Source organism: Theobroma cacao, chromosome 8 (assembly GCF_053813885.1).
Source record: "Theobroma cacao isolate CCN51 chromosome 8, ASM5381388v1, whole genome shotgun sequence".
NCBI classification, from domain to species: domain Eukaryota; kingdom Viridiplantae; phylum Streptophyta; class Magnoliopsida; order Malvales; family Malvaceae; genus Theobroma; species Theobroma cacao.
The window spans coordinates 25,931,130-25,943,938 of record NC_142646.1 but is presented as its reverse complement, the minus strand read 5'-3'; the positions used below and the strand labels follow the sequence as shown (position 1 = coordinate 25,943,938).

Genomic DNA, 12,809 nt, shown 5'->3' with positions numbered 1-12,809 from the left:
GTTAACTAGTTAAACAAGCAAAGAAAAAAGAGCTTTAATGATGACAGATTAGTCTTAACCGATTAACACAAATCTTTAATCAGTTAAAGCAATTTTAGGTGCTACATTAAAGACAAGCGAAAAGGTCTTAACTGGTTAATAGAAAGTTTAATTAGTTAAAAGGGTATTGGACACAAAACAGAGGGTTATTATTAGTTAACCAAAAGGGTTAATTGATTAAGGGTCAAACTTGAATTACCTAAAAAGCATCAAAATTTAAATTCAAAATGAAGTTGACCATTGAAGGTCACCAAAATGAAAAAATTCAAATTTGAAGATTTTTTTAATTGGTTGAAGTTTGTTTTAATTAGTTAAAGTTGGAGGAAGAGAAGCTTCAATCAATTAAATAAAGGATTAATCAATTAAAACGAAGTTGGTGAAAAACAGTGCTTAAAGGAGTCTAAAGGCATAAAGTTCTTAATCAATTAAAGCCCCATTTAATTGGTTAACACAGTGAAGCAGACTGCCAGACAAAAAAGCTTTAACCAGTTAATGCTCACATTTAACTGATTAACAAGACATTGCCAACAAATTTTAAAAAAGCCACTACCAGTTAACGTTCATCTTTAATCGGTTAACAAGGCACTACCAACAAATTTGAAAAGAGCCGCTAAAGAATAAAAGAATAATTATTTTTGCTCCAAAACTGTTTCTAACGGCTCAAAACCATCCTCCAAGTCTAAATAGAGGTTCAAACGGTTAAAAATGAGCGAGAAAAGCTACCGAGAGTGATTTTGAGCATAGAAGACCAAAAACCTTCTTTTTACACTTATATTTCACTCTTATTTTTGTAAAACTGTTTGAGCTAAATTTTGTACTTCTTAGATCAGCTAGGTGATCAATTGTACTTCATTTTTTCTCCATTTCTTGTTTACTTAGAGTGTGCGAGGCACTTTAAGGGATAGACTAAGCTTGGAAGGCTTGGGAATTCTTGTAAGTGTTTAAAGCTTGGGTTAGAAGCTTACTTTGTAAACACTTAATGGAAATTGTTAATTACACTAGCTTAGTGAAGTTGGGTTGAAAATCCTTCATTGGGAGATCAAGGTAGTGGATGTAGGTCAAAGGGACTAAACCACTATTAATATTTGTGTTTTGTTCACTTCTCTCTACTTTTTTCTTACTTGGTGCCTTTTAACTCCAACAAGTTTTAAACCTTCCATTTCAAAATTATACAAAAAATTTTCCAAGCTCAAGAGCTACATTCAAAATATTTTTTAAAATGCTATTCTCCCCTTCTTGCACTCCTTGGGACCAATAGATGTACCATAATTTGAGAGAGGCATACTGGTGGAAAGGCTTGAAGATAGATGTAACCGAGTTTGTGGCTAAGTTTTTAGTGTGCCAACAAGTCAAAGCAAAGCATCAGAGACCTATAGGGTTATTACAACCTTTATTGGTACCCAAACGAAATTTGATGGATTTCATGACAGGATTACCTTGCGTGAAAAAGGGATGCGATTCCATTAGGGTGATTGTGGATAGATTGATTAAGTCCACTTACTTCCTGTTAGTGAAAACCACCTATGGAGCAGCACAATACACGAGACTATATGTTGATGAGATTGTGCGATTGCATGAAGTATGTAAAGCCCGACCTTATAAAATACTATTCATGACATACATGTGATGATAGCATGATTGCATGCTAGGAGAGTCCCGAAAAATTTACAAAAGTCGGTATTGTACCTAGAGGTACAACAAAGTTTATTTAATCCTCGAACTAGATCAAATAGGAATTTTAAGGTGAGATTAAGAGTTTCACAGTTCATGGATGACTTAAAATGGTAATTTTGAGTTTGAGGATCAATTTGGAGTCAAATTAGAATTTTCACTAACTAGGGGTAAAATGGTCATTTGCCACTTGGGGACAAAATGGGAATTTTAGAAAAGATTTTTTTGACCCCATTTGACTTATTGGAGTATAATTTGACTTATTGAAGTATGATTTGAGGTTTAGAAGTAAAAAATTTTAATTTCGTTATAATTTGGAGTATAGGGGTAAAATGGTAATTTTGCCACCTCAGGGGCAAAATTGTAATTTTCCACCACCAGGATATTTTTTCCAGCACATGGTCTTCCTTTGTCTTCATCTTTGACCCTTGACTAAACATGTGGTGGAGATAAAATGTTTAAATTTTTAAAATTTTAAAAACGGGCCAATGACATGATGCCATGTGTCATGCCTTTATTAATTTATTATTTTCCTTTTTAAAAGGCACAAAATCAGCCCATCTTCCACCCCATGGCCGGCCAAACCAGCAAGAAGAGAGAGAAAACAAAAACAAAACCCTAGAGAGAGAAAATCAAAGAAAAAGTGTGAATTTTCAAGGAAATTAAGTGAAAAAGGTGAGTTTTTTCTATTAAGCTTGAGTTTTCTTATTCCCAAGCATTTCTCTTTATTTTCCATGATTAAATTACATGTTTTCATGATGAATTCAATTCTGAAAAAATGGGTTAGGAGAGAGAAAGTTGTTGGATTTATTTGATTTTAATTTATGTTAGTGTTTTTAGTTAGTTTAGCATATTTAGAAACAAAACAACAAGAAAAGAATTTATTTTCTCCCCCAACCATTAATGGCTGAATTTACCATGTAGTGAGTGAGGATGAGTTTGATTTTATTCTAGGAGAATTGGTTAAGGAATGATGAATTATGAGCCTAGAAAAATAATGGGAATTTTCGGAGCAAAAATATGAATTTTTACCCACTAGGGGTATTTTCGTAATTTGCTGTTGGGACTGATAATTTGCACCACACTGAGGGACATTAAGTTAATTTGGATGCAATTGAGGTATAGAAACTGAAAAGAATTAAATTGGAGTTTAAACGGACCCGTTAGGAATTTAATCGTGTGATAAGACGAATTAGGCCAATACCGGGTTTAGATAGTTACCAGTGCATTTTTGCATTCCATATCATGCATTGGTAATCTAAATTAGTTTAATTTTGATTTAGCACCAACTTGGTGAAACTCTCGATTTTGTATTGTGTCAAGGTGGTGAGTCTTCCGATAAAGGCAAGGAAATTGCATCCAAGGACCAGTAGACAGAGTGCTTCGAAAGTCTGCATTCTAGACATAGTGAGTAAACTTACTGTCATTTTAATTATCTAGGGTGGTTTTTAAATGCTTTCATGAATTCTATGGAAAAAGGAATTTAAAAAGATAAATTTTCATGTTTTATGAATAAATGAGTTTCAATGAAATTAAATTATAAATTGTTTTGAAATTAATAGTGATTTTGAAAAATAGAGTACACGGAGACTGTTAATTGTGGCAATTTGATTGTTTAAATTAACTGGCTTATGATAAATCGAGCATGATTGGCTAGTTGGCAATTGTATTGAAATGCGAATTGTTTGGTTACCTTGAAAAACTACGAATTACAAAATTGCCATATCATGTTATTGAGTTTTATTATATGGTGGATTATATATTAATTAATCACTGCAGTAGGGGGTTTCTGTGGACCAGCCTTTTAGAGGGGCACGGTAAACCCCATTATATTCTTACCTCGAACGGAGAGGCGCGTAGGGTATCTCCTGGGGTAAAGTTTAGGGTTCACTTCATGCTAAACCACCACGTGAGGGGGAACTCAGCCAACGCCAAGGAACGGCTATGTTTTCAAAACAAAAACATGATTTATGTGAAATGTGAATTTTAATAGCCTTGGCGGTCTCGGTAGGATGCCTCGGCCAAGGTGTCCCCGAGAATGGATTTATGGCACAAGCCTAGATTTTTATGAGATTCATAAGCCTCTTTACGTGTTTTGAACAAAATGTGTTTTAATGCTATAACCCAGTTTATGATGATTTACTTTATTGTCTCGATGTACTCAACTCTAGATGTTTATGATGATGTTTGTTTACTCATTGGGATTTTATAATCTCACCACCCTCCTTTCCACCCATTTCAGGTTCAGTATAGACTGTAGATAGCTGATCTCATCGATGACTACAGTGGGATCTGCATTTTCCAAACCGTAGGTTCACAGTCCTCTTTACTTTTGTTTATTCGGGGGTACTCTTGTTATTGTAAAGTAAATTAAATATTTTGGCTTACTGTATTTAAGTATGTATAAATTTATTTAGCTTTTACGTTATAAAAATTATTCACGTATAACTCTATAAATATTGTTTTATAAGAAAATAGAATATTTTACTTAATATTTCTTTTATTTTCTTATTATATTCAAATAACCATAATTTCGTTTTAAATGAAGATTTTAGACTTTTAAACTCATTTTGAATATGAATTGTGTGTTTTGTACTTGTATATTACGTTTTAGCCAGTTTTAAAATTTTTGAGAAAAATGACCAAAATACCCTTGTGAGACGAAAAATTAATATTTTATTTGTTTAAAGTTGGAAACAGCTTAAAATATTTTAGAACACGATATTTGACAATGGTTGCTCACAAGGGAACAGAGAAACTGATAGTAAAGCCTTGCGGGGTTTCGGGTTGACATTCCGGGCAATAAGTGTCTACCGGGACACCGCGGCGGTTGTCACGGGCTCGAGGGGAGTACCGGGTCGTAACAAAGTATCGGTTACAATAGTCTCTAATAGAGGTACACAATTCATTAATTGATTTTGGGGTAAGCTTCAAGAAGCTTTGGGAGCTAAGCTTAACTTTAGCACGACATTCCACCCTTAGGTAGAAGGTAGTCTGAGAGGACTATATAGACTTTAAAGGATATGCTACAAGCTTATGTTGTTGATTTTGGACTCACTTGGAATCAACATTTACCTTTGGTGGAATTTGCTTAAAATAATAGTTATCAGGCTTATATCTAGATGGCACCATATAAGGCTTTGCATGGGCATAAGTGTAGATCACCCATTGTTTGGTTTGAGGTCAGTGAACAGGAACTCCTTTGACCAGGGATGATTCAAGTGGCCACCAACAAGTACAACCCCGACCCATCCTATGTGATTCAACATGAGGAGATTCAGTTAGAAAACAACTTGTTATATGAGGAAATACCTAAAAAGAACTTGGATAGACAAGTCAAGAAACTTTGTTCAAAAGAAATAGCTTTGGTGAAAGTCTTATGGCCCAATCACTCTAGTGAGTAGGTGACTTGGGAAGCTAAAGATGAGAATTGAACAAAATACCCACATTTACTACAAAATTGAGGTTAGTAACTGTTTGATTTAAATTCAAAGATGAATTTTTATAAAACAGAGAGAATGTGAAACCCCAACCTTTCATAAGGTTAAAGTAATAACTTAGCTTGGTGAGCATGTAAACTTTGAGTTCTAATGACGTTTTCAAACATTTATAATTGGTTGGCAACTGAGTTTGTCTTAAAGTTGGAGCTTAGAAAGGGTAAAGGGACTTGGTTTTTACTTGAAAAGGGAATTCTGGAGCTAAGGTATCGAGACTTTGTTTGGAGGTATCAACACTTTTTGCCTGGAAATATATTAATGAATAAAGTCTCAAGACCATATGCAAAAGCATCAAGACTTATGAAATTCCCAGAAAAATATCGAGACGTCTAGTCAAAATACCCAAACAAAACCATTTTATTTCAAACGTATCAAGACTTAGGCCAAAGTATCAATACTTCAGCATTAGATTTCAAAAATAAAAGGGGTAAAAAGTTATTGTCATATCCCACATTGTGAATATGGCCAAAACTTCAAGACCTAATAGTCTCCACCCTTCTCGAGCCACTAACAACCCTTTTTCACTCTTTCAACTCTTTTTCAATCTTCAAACCCATTTTTCTTCAAGTCCAATGTGATTCCAAGTATTTAACCTTGATTGTCAACATTTTTAGGGGTAAGGAAGTGGTTTTCCAACATTAAAGTTTATGAGTTTTCATCTTAAGGTTCTCCAAAATCCTAAAGTTTTTATTTTTACCTCAAATGTTAAGTTTCAAGGATTTGAGGTTGAGAGAAAAAGCTAATCAAAGGATTTATGGTTAATGATGAAAGTTATGCCTAAAGAACAAGGTATTAATAATAAATTAATCTTGGATAGGTGTTGTTGGAGAAGTTGCCTATTGAGAGGTCAAGTGGTCAATGAAAAGTGTTAGAAATTTAAGCATGCTTCATCCAAATGAGTGGTTACAGTGTTTTCAAAAAAGGCTTTCCTTTTGGACATAAAAGATATCACATATATGATCTTAAAAGCAAAAGGATTTATGTCTCATGAGACGTGCAGTTTTGGGAAGAAATATTCCCCTTCGGCAAGATTGATGAAAAGGTTCATAATTGACTGTCGAACAGACATCTCATGCATAAATCACTTCTCTTAGTCCATTTGATGAACCACCAAGACACTTGGATCTTGAAAATATCAGACAGCAAAAATAAGCTAACAACCCATCATCACCAGCCAGTCCACAACATGCTCAAGAGCCTAGGCTGGCCAAACATGATGATATACCACTAATACATGCCCAAGAAACACCAATGGGCTACAAAGTCAATAGCCTAGACTTGAGGGCAAAAGCTCTACATGATTCATCTCTAAGACACAAACTTTCAATCCCAATCTGAAGTCCCATTTTGAGTCATAATGAAGATAACATCAACTAAATTCTTGATGAACTATTTTCTCCTATGGTTGAACCAAGGATAGATATTCAAGAAGTTACTGCCCCTTCAACACATGGAAAACAACACAACATTATGCCAAATGACAATGACAAGTTTCAAAGAAACTTTTTGATTATGATTATACATTGCCCCCTTACTTGTTCCTATTTCACACTTTTCACCTCATATGGCAAACTCGACAGTATATCCTTTATCTCACAATATTTCTTATTCCAAATTTTCTAAGGCTCACGATGTATTTCTAATGGCTATTTTTGCTATCGATGAGCCAAAGTCATTTTTTCAGGCAATTAAATCACAGCCCCGGCGTGATGCTATGGCTAAGGAGATAACTACATTAGAAGCAAACAATACTTAGATCTTGACATCTCTGCCTCTAAGGAAGCGAGCCATTGATTCTAAATGGGTGTACAAAATCAAATACAACCCAGATGGAACAGTGGAACGTTATAAAGCATGACTAGCTGCCAAGGGATATACTCAGATGGAAAGGGTGGATTTTCATGAGACCTTTACTCTAGTTGCGAAATTGGTCATGGTACGCTATTTTTTGGCGATCACCAAGGTACATAATTGGGAGTTGCACCAATTAGATGTTAACAATGCCTTTTTGCATGGTGATTTGGAGGAAAAAGTCTACACGAAAATACCTTAGGACTTTACCAAAGAGAGGGAGTAGTGAGTTTGTCATCTCAAGAAATCTCTGTATGGGCTTCGACAAGCATCACAAAACGAGTACGAAAAAATCATTAATTCCTTACTAGCCATTGGTTTTGTCTAATCTTATGTTGATCACTCTTTGTTTACATACTCAGCTAAGGAATCATTGTTTCGATATTAATTTACATTAATGATGTTATAGTAACAGGGACTGACGCACTTAAGATTTCTCAACTAAAAATTCGCTTCGATCATGAGTTTTGTATTAAAGATTTGGGCAAAATGAAATATTTTTGGGAAATTGAGGTAGCACGATCTCTGTATGGTATTGTCTTAAGCCAACGAAAATATGTGGTTGATATATTGGCAGACAGTGGACTCACTGGTTGCAAGCCTACATCAACACCCATGGACCAACAAGTCAAGCTAGATCCTAATGCAGGCCTTCTTTGTTCAAACCTAAGACAATATAGAAGGATGATTGGACGACTGTTATATCTCATAATTGCATGACCTGATATCAGTTTTGCAGTTCACATGTTAAGTCAGTTTGTGCACTACCCGCATCAACCTCATTTAGATGTAGCTTTGCACATTCTTAAATACTTGAAAAGGTCTCTAGGCCAAGGTTTATTGCTCTCTACTCATAGTCAGTTAACCCTTCGAGCTTGTTATGATGCACACTAGGTAGGTTGTCCAACGACACATAAGTCCACTGCTGGACACATTGTCTTCCTTGGTTTCTTTCCTATCTCATGACGGTCCAAGAAACAGTCAGTTGTCTCTCGTTCCTCTGCAAAAGTAGAGTCTACGGCCATGGCTACTATAGCAAGTGAGATTATGTGGCTTCTCAAGCTATTGGTATATCTACATGTCTCACATCCAACACCAGTTCCATTATTTTGTGATAATCAGGCTGCAATCCATATTGCAGTAAATTCGATCTTTCATGAGTGTACCAAACATATCAAGATAGATTGTCATTTTATCAAGCAAAATATCCATGCTTCAATGCTAGACCAAATTGCTATGGTATCTATGAGTTGTTACAAGCTCATATATTTTATTAAACTAGAAAAACACAACAGAAGAAGTAATGCAAAAAAGAAAAGGAGAAAAAGTGTAGCCTAAGCTGATAATCCTATAGTTATAGATAATTGGTTACAATATAGAATAAAGTAATTCAAGTTCATAGAAAGCTTGCATATAATTTTTGTAATGGATCTCTCCATGATTGACTTTTGTTATACTCCTATTTGTTTTTATTTCTCAAAGACAAAAAGCAAATGCCATTTGGACTTAGCTTAAATGGTACAAGCGACATAGGTTTTCAGTAAAGATATCAAGTTTGAGCTTCATAAGAAGAAAATAAAAACAAAAGAAAGGTGTAAAGAGTAAAATCATAATTGAGCTTATGCGATTACAATTTCTCTCGAAACTATTGTTAGGATAGACTTCTTTCTAAAACTATTTTAAATAAATAAAATATTATTTGGTAGTATTTTTATTTATTTTCTGTAAATAAACAAAATAAAAGGTATAACTTTCTTAAACCAAATTATAAGTTTTAAAGTAAAAAATCCTTTCGTTAATTGAAAATAGAAAAATCAAATAAAAATATATAAAGTCAAGTGAAAAAATTGAACAAAGAAACAAATAAATCTGAAATAATATCAATTTCTTTTTGTAAAATTTCATGAATTATTAAGAGTTAAAGTGCGAATATTAAAAAAATCTATTAAATATTTGTTACTATATCATAATATTTTAATTTTTAACACTACAAAACTATAAAAAATTATGATATTAATTGATTTAATTTTTACAAGAGGAAAAATGTATATAACCAAAAAATTTTACTCATAATACCATTATTCTAAACCTTTACAAATCGTAATAATTCTTGTTCATATTTTTCTTTTGCATATTTTTATTAATTAGAAGTAGAAGGTGCTTTTCAATTACAATAAGAATTACCATGTATATATACATTCTTGCAGTAGGAATTTTAAACCAAAAATGGAATCCTAAGTAGAAAATAATGAAAACCAAAATATAAGCTTAAAAATCAAATGTAGAATCTTACCTTCCAAACTATTTTCGTCCAAATATAATTCTTTGAGTCTAGTTAAATTTCCAATGCTTCTCGGAATAGATCCCTTCAATTCATTTTGACCAAGATTCAAAACTCTAAAGTTGCTTAAGCTACCGATTTCTATGGGAATGGTACCTTTAATTTTGCAATCCATGGCACGAAAATCTTGAAGTGATGTAGAGAGATTTGAGATAGAAGTTGGAAGATTGCCATTTAATGGATTTGATGATATCTGTAAGACACTTAGATTCTTGCAGCTTGTCAATGAAGAAAGGAAGCTCCACTCATGGTTTGGAGGTTTTGTGGTCAAACAGTTCGACCAAAGGCGTAGCTCTTCAAGAAAACTTAAATTTCCAAGTGTATTTGGAATAAGACCAGAGAATGAGTTTTGATACAAGCTTAGAATTTTGAGCTTTGAAGCATTAGAGATACAGTCAGGAATATTTCCACTGAGATTATTACTCCCTAGGCTAAGCTCGTCAAGATTTGAATCCAAACTCATGCATGGTAATTTACCTTAAGAGAAAACAAAAATACAAAGTTAGAATTATTTCTACTCTTAAAATAAACTACACCAAAAAATGCAATTAAATGTTGTTGAGTAGATTACCGGATAGACTATTTTTTGGAGATAAATTTCTTTCAATGAAAAAATCTATTTGCAATATAATCAAAAACACCTACACATGGAAATTCTATTTTTCTCAAAGTTTTTGGATTATAAAGAAATAAATACTTTTTGCAACATGAACAAGTTTGAGTAAAAACAAATGGAAAGCCAAAAACCAAATCAATACATGTGAATAAGATTAAACATAACTCAGATCAATCTTCTTGAGCTCAAATTTCCATTTATATGATAACGGAAAATTTTGAAGATTGCTACATTCTCCTATATTTGAGGGTAACACATATCATCTCTAATTTGTGCAATAAATGTCTCGAAAGAAAAAATAAATTATTTCACATTACAAAACGAAGCTATTTGATTAGCATTGTTAGAGGTATCACAATTTAGACTCCTATTTGTTTTTATTCTCCAATAGTTGGCAAAAGAAAAAGGCAAATGTCACTTTTGCTTAGTTCAAGTGTTACGGGTGACTTAAATTTTGAGCAAAGATATTATATGTGAGTTGCACATATAAAAAAGAAAAGAAAAACAAACGCAAAAGTTGTAAAGAGTAAAATCTCTATTAGGCTTATCTGAGTCGGTTGGAACTTCTCTAAAAAATCTTGTTAAGAGTATAGTTCTTCTCAAAATATTTTCAATAGAAGTTAAGATTATATTTGACAAATTTAATACAAATAGACACTATATAGGATATAAATAATTATTTGATAGTATTGGTCATTATTTTCAATAAATAAAATAAATAGAAGACATAACTTTATTAAATCTAATTATAATTTTGAAAATGAAAAATAAATAAAATTAAAATCTTTTGTCAATTGAAAATAAAAAAATCAAATAGAAATAAATAAAGTGAAAAAAACTTTTTTTTTACAAAAAAATGTATATAACCAAAAAAATTTTGCTACATAATACCATTAAACTACATCTTTATAAATAGTAATCATTGTTATTCATATTTTTCTTTTGTATCTTTTTAGTAACTAGAAGTAGAAAATACTTTTTCAATTACAATAAGAATTAGCATGTATAACTTCTTGTTGTAGGAATTTTAAACAAAAATGAGAAATCTTAAGCAAAAGACAATTATACCAAATATATAAGTCTAAAAATCCTGCGTAGAACCTTACCTTCCAAACTATTATCATATAGATATAATTTTTCAAGTCTTGTTAAATTTCCAATACTTCTTGGAATGATGCCCCTGAATCGATTATTGTACAAAGCGAAAACTTGAAGCTTGCTGCATTCACCTATACTCGATGGAATATTGCCAGAAATTTCATTCCCACCTATTAAGAAGCTCTCAAGCTTAGGCATACGGTAACACATATCAGATGGTAAACTTCCTGACAGTTTATTAGATGATAAACAAATCAATTGCAATGAGGACATATTGAAGATGCTTGAAGGTATGGAACCAAAAAGCTGATTGTAGCGTACACGAAACATCTTGAGCTTTTGAAGATCACCAATTTCATATGGAATTTTTCCTTGAATCAAATTGTACCCCAAGTCCAAGGTCTCCAAGTTGGACATGTTGGCAAGAGTTGGAGGAATTGTTTCTGTGAAAGTATTGTTGTTGAGGATCAAGTATTTTACTTTATGTAAAGCTCCAAACCATAAAGGAATCTCCCCATTTAAAGCATTGTAACTCAGATCAACGAGTTCTAAATGACGCAGCTTGGCTAATTCTTTGGGTAGATAGCCATGGAAATTATTGCCGCTCAAGTTAAGTGAGACTAGGAACGAGAGATTTCCTAGGTGTGGAGTAATAGCTCCCTTAAGACCCATTTCTGAAAGATCCAAGATAGATACTCTTCCATGGCGAGCACTGCAGGAAATACCAACCCAATGGCAAACTGAGCTAGTGCTGGACCAATTACTAGCCAAGACATCGTGAAGGTCAAGGATTTGGTTTTTGAATTTAAGAAGCATAGATTGATCTGTGGTGAGATTACTCATAGACATACTCATAGGAAGGCTAATCATGACACATTGTATCAGCAATATCCAAAGAAAATGGAATTTGATATTGTCCATGAGTGTGGGACGTATATCAATCATCAAGCAAAGAGCAGGAGAAAAGAAACTTAAATTTGATGGAACGGTGAGATAATTAAAAGGGAACTTAAGCATTGCTTAAATAGGTTCCAACTTTTCCATATTCAAGAGACACACACATATGACACAGTTTTTGTTTGGGTGTGAATTCTTTGTATGATTTAGCCATGGAAATAGGAAAGAGAGATTTCTTAGTTGTGGAGAAATAGTTCCCCCAAGACCCATGCTTGAATGATTTAAGACAATGACCTGAGAAATATCAATTCAATTCTAATAGTTTGTAGATGAAGACAAGAAGTAGAAAGGTATAATGTTCAAAAAAGTCCTTAAACTATTTAAGAATATTTAAATAAATTTATTTTTGTATTACTTTCAATCAAGACCTTATATTTTTATTTTGAATTAAATAAGTCTTTATAATTAATGATTGATTAGTTGCCATTAGTCAAAATATTATTTGTCATTGTATATCCACATAATATTGACTTGATGTTGATGTGGAGAGTGAAAAATATCATATGATCATATTATCATGCCAAATTAGCATGCTACATCATTATCAATGACAATATGTCATCATTTTATATCATTATCAATTATGATATATTAGCATGTCACGTTAGCGCCTACGATATAAAATGATAAATGACATTTGACTAAATCAATAATTAATTATAAAGACTTATTTGACTCAAAATAAAAATATAAAAACTTATTCATATTTTTTGGTTTTTATTTTTTAAAATTTTAAAGT

At 32.7% G+C, this 12,809-nt stretch overlaps 1 protein-coding gene and 1 long non-coding RNA gene across 6 annotated transcripts in view; one reads left to right on the top strand and one right to left on the bottom strand.

Moving 5' to 3' along the window:
• Window positions 1-12,236, bottom strand: part of LOC18592819 (uncharacterized) — a 44,894-nt gene extending 32,658 nt beyond the window's left edge. For 3 of the 5 annotated variants that reach the window (XR_016028049.1, XM_088809299.1, XM_088809301.1), the window contains exons 1-2: window positions 11,122-12,235; window positions 9,352-9,876 (exon numbers count right to left, since the gene is read on the bottom strand). Coding sequence is in view for 4 of the 5 variants with exons in the window: in XM_088809299.1 (XP_088665425.1) it covers window positions 9,352-9,876; window positions 11,122-12,130 (1,534 nt within the window). In the remaining variant the exon portion in view is untranslated. Of the gene's footprint in view, window positions 1-9,351; window positions 9,877-11,121 lie in introns of all 5 variants that reach the window. The other 2 variants (XM_088809302.1, XM_088809303.1) reach the window with 1 other exon arrangement.
• LOC148761260 (uncharacterized) lies at window positions 2,287-4,094 on the top strand. Its single transcript, XR_016028050.1, has 3 exons — window positions 2,287-2,385; window positions 3,034-3,117; window positions 3,953-4,094. It is a non-coding gene; the product is annotated as an uncharacterized LOC148761260 (long non-coding RNA).
• Window positions 12,237-12,809: the final 573 nt, after the last annotated feature.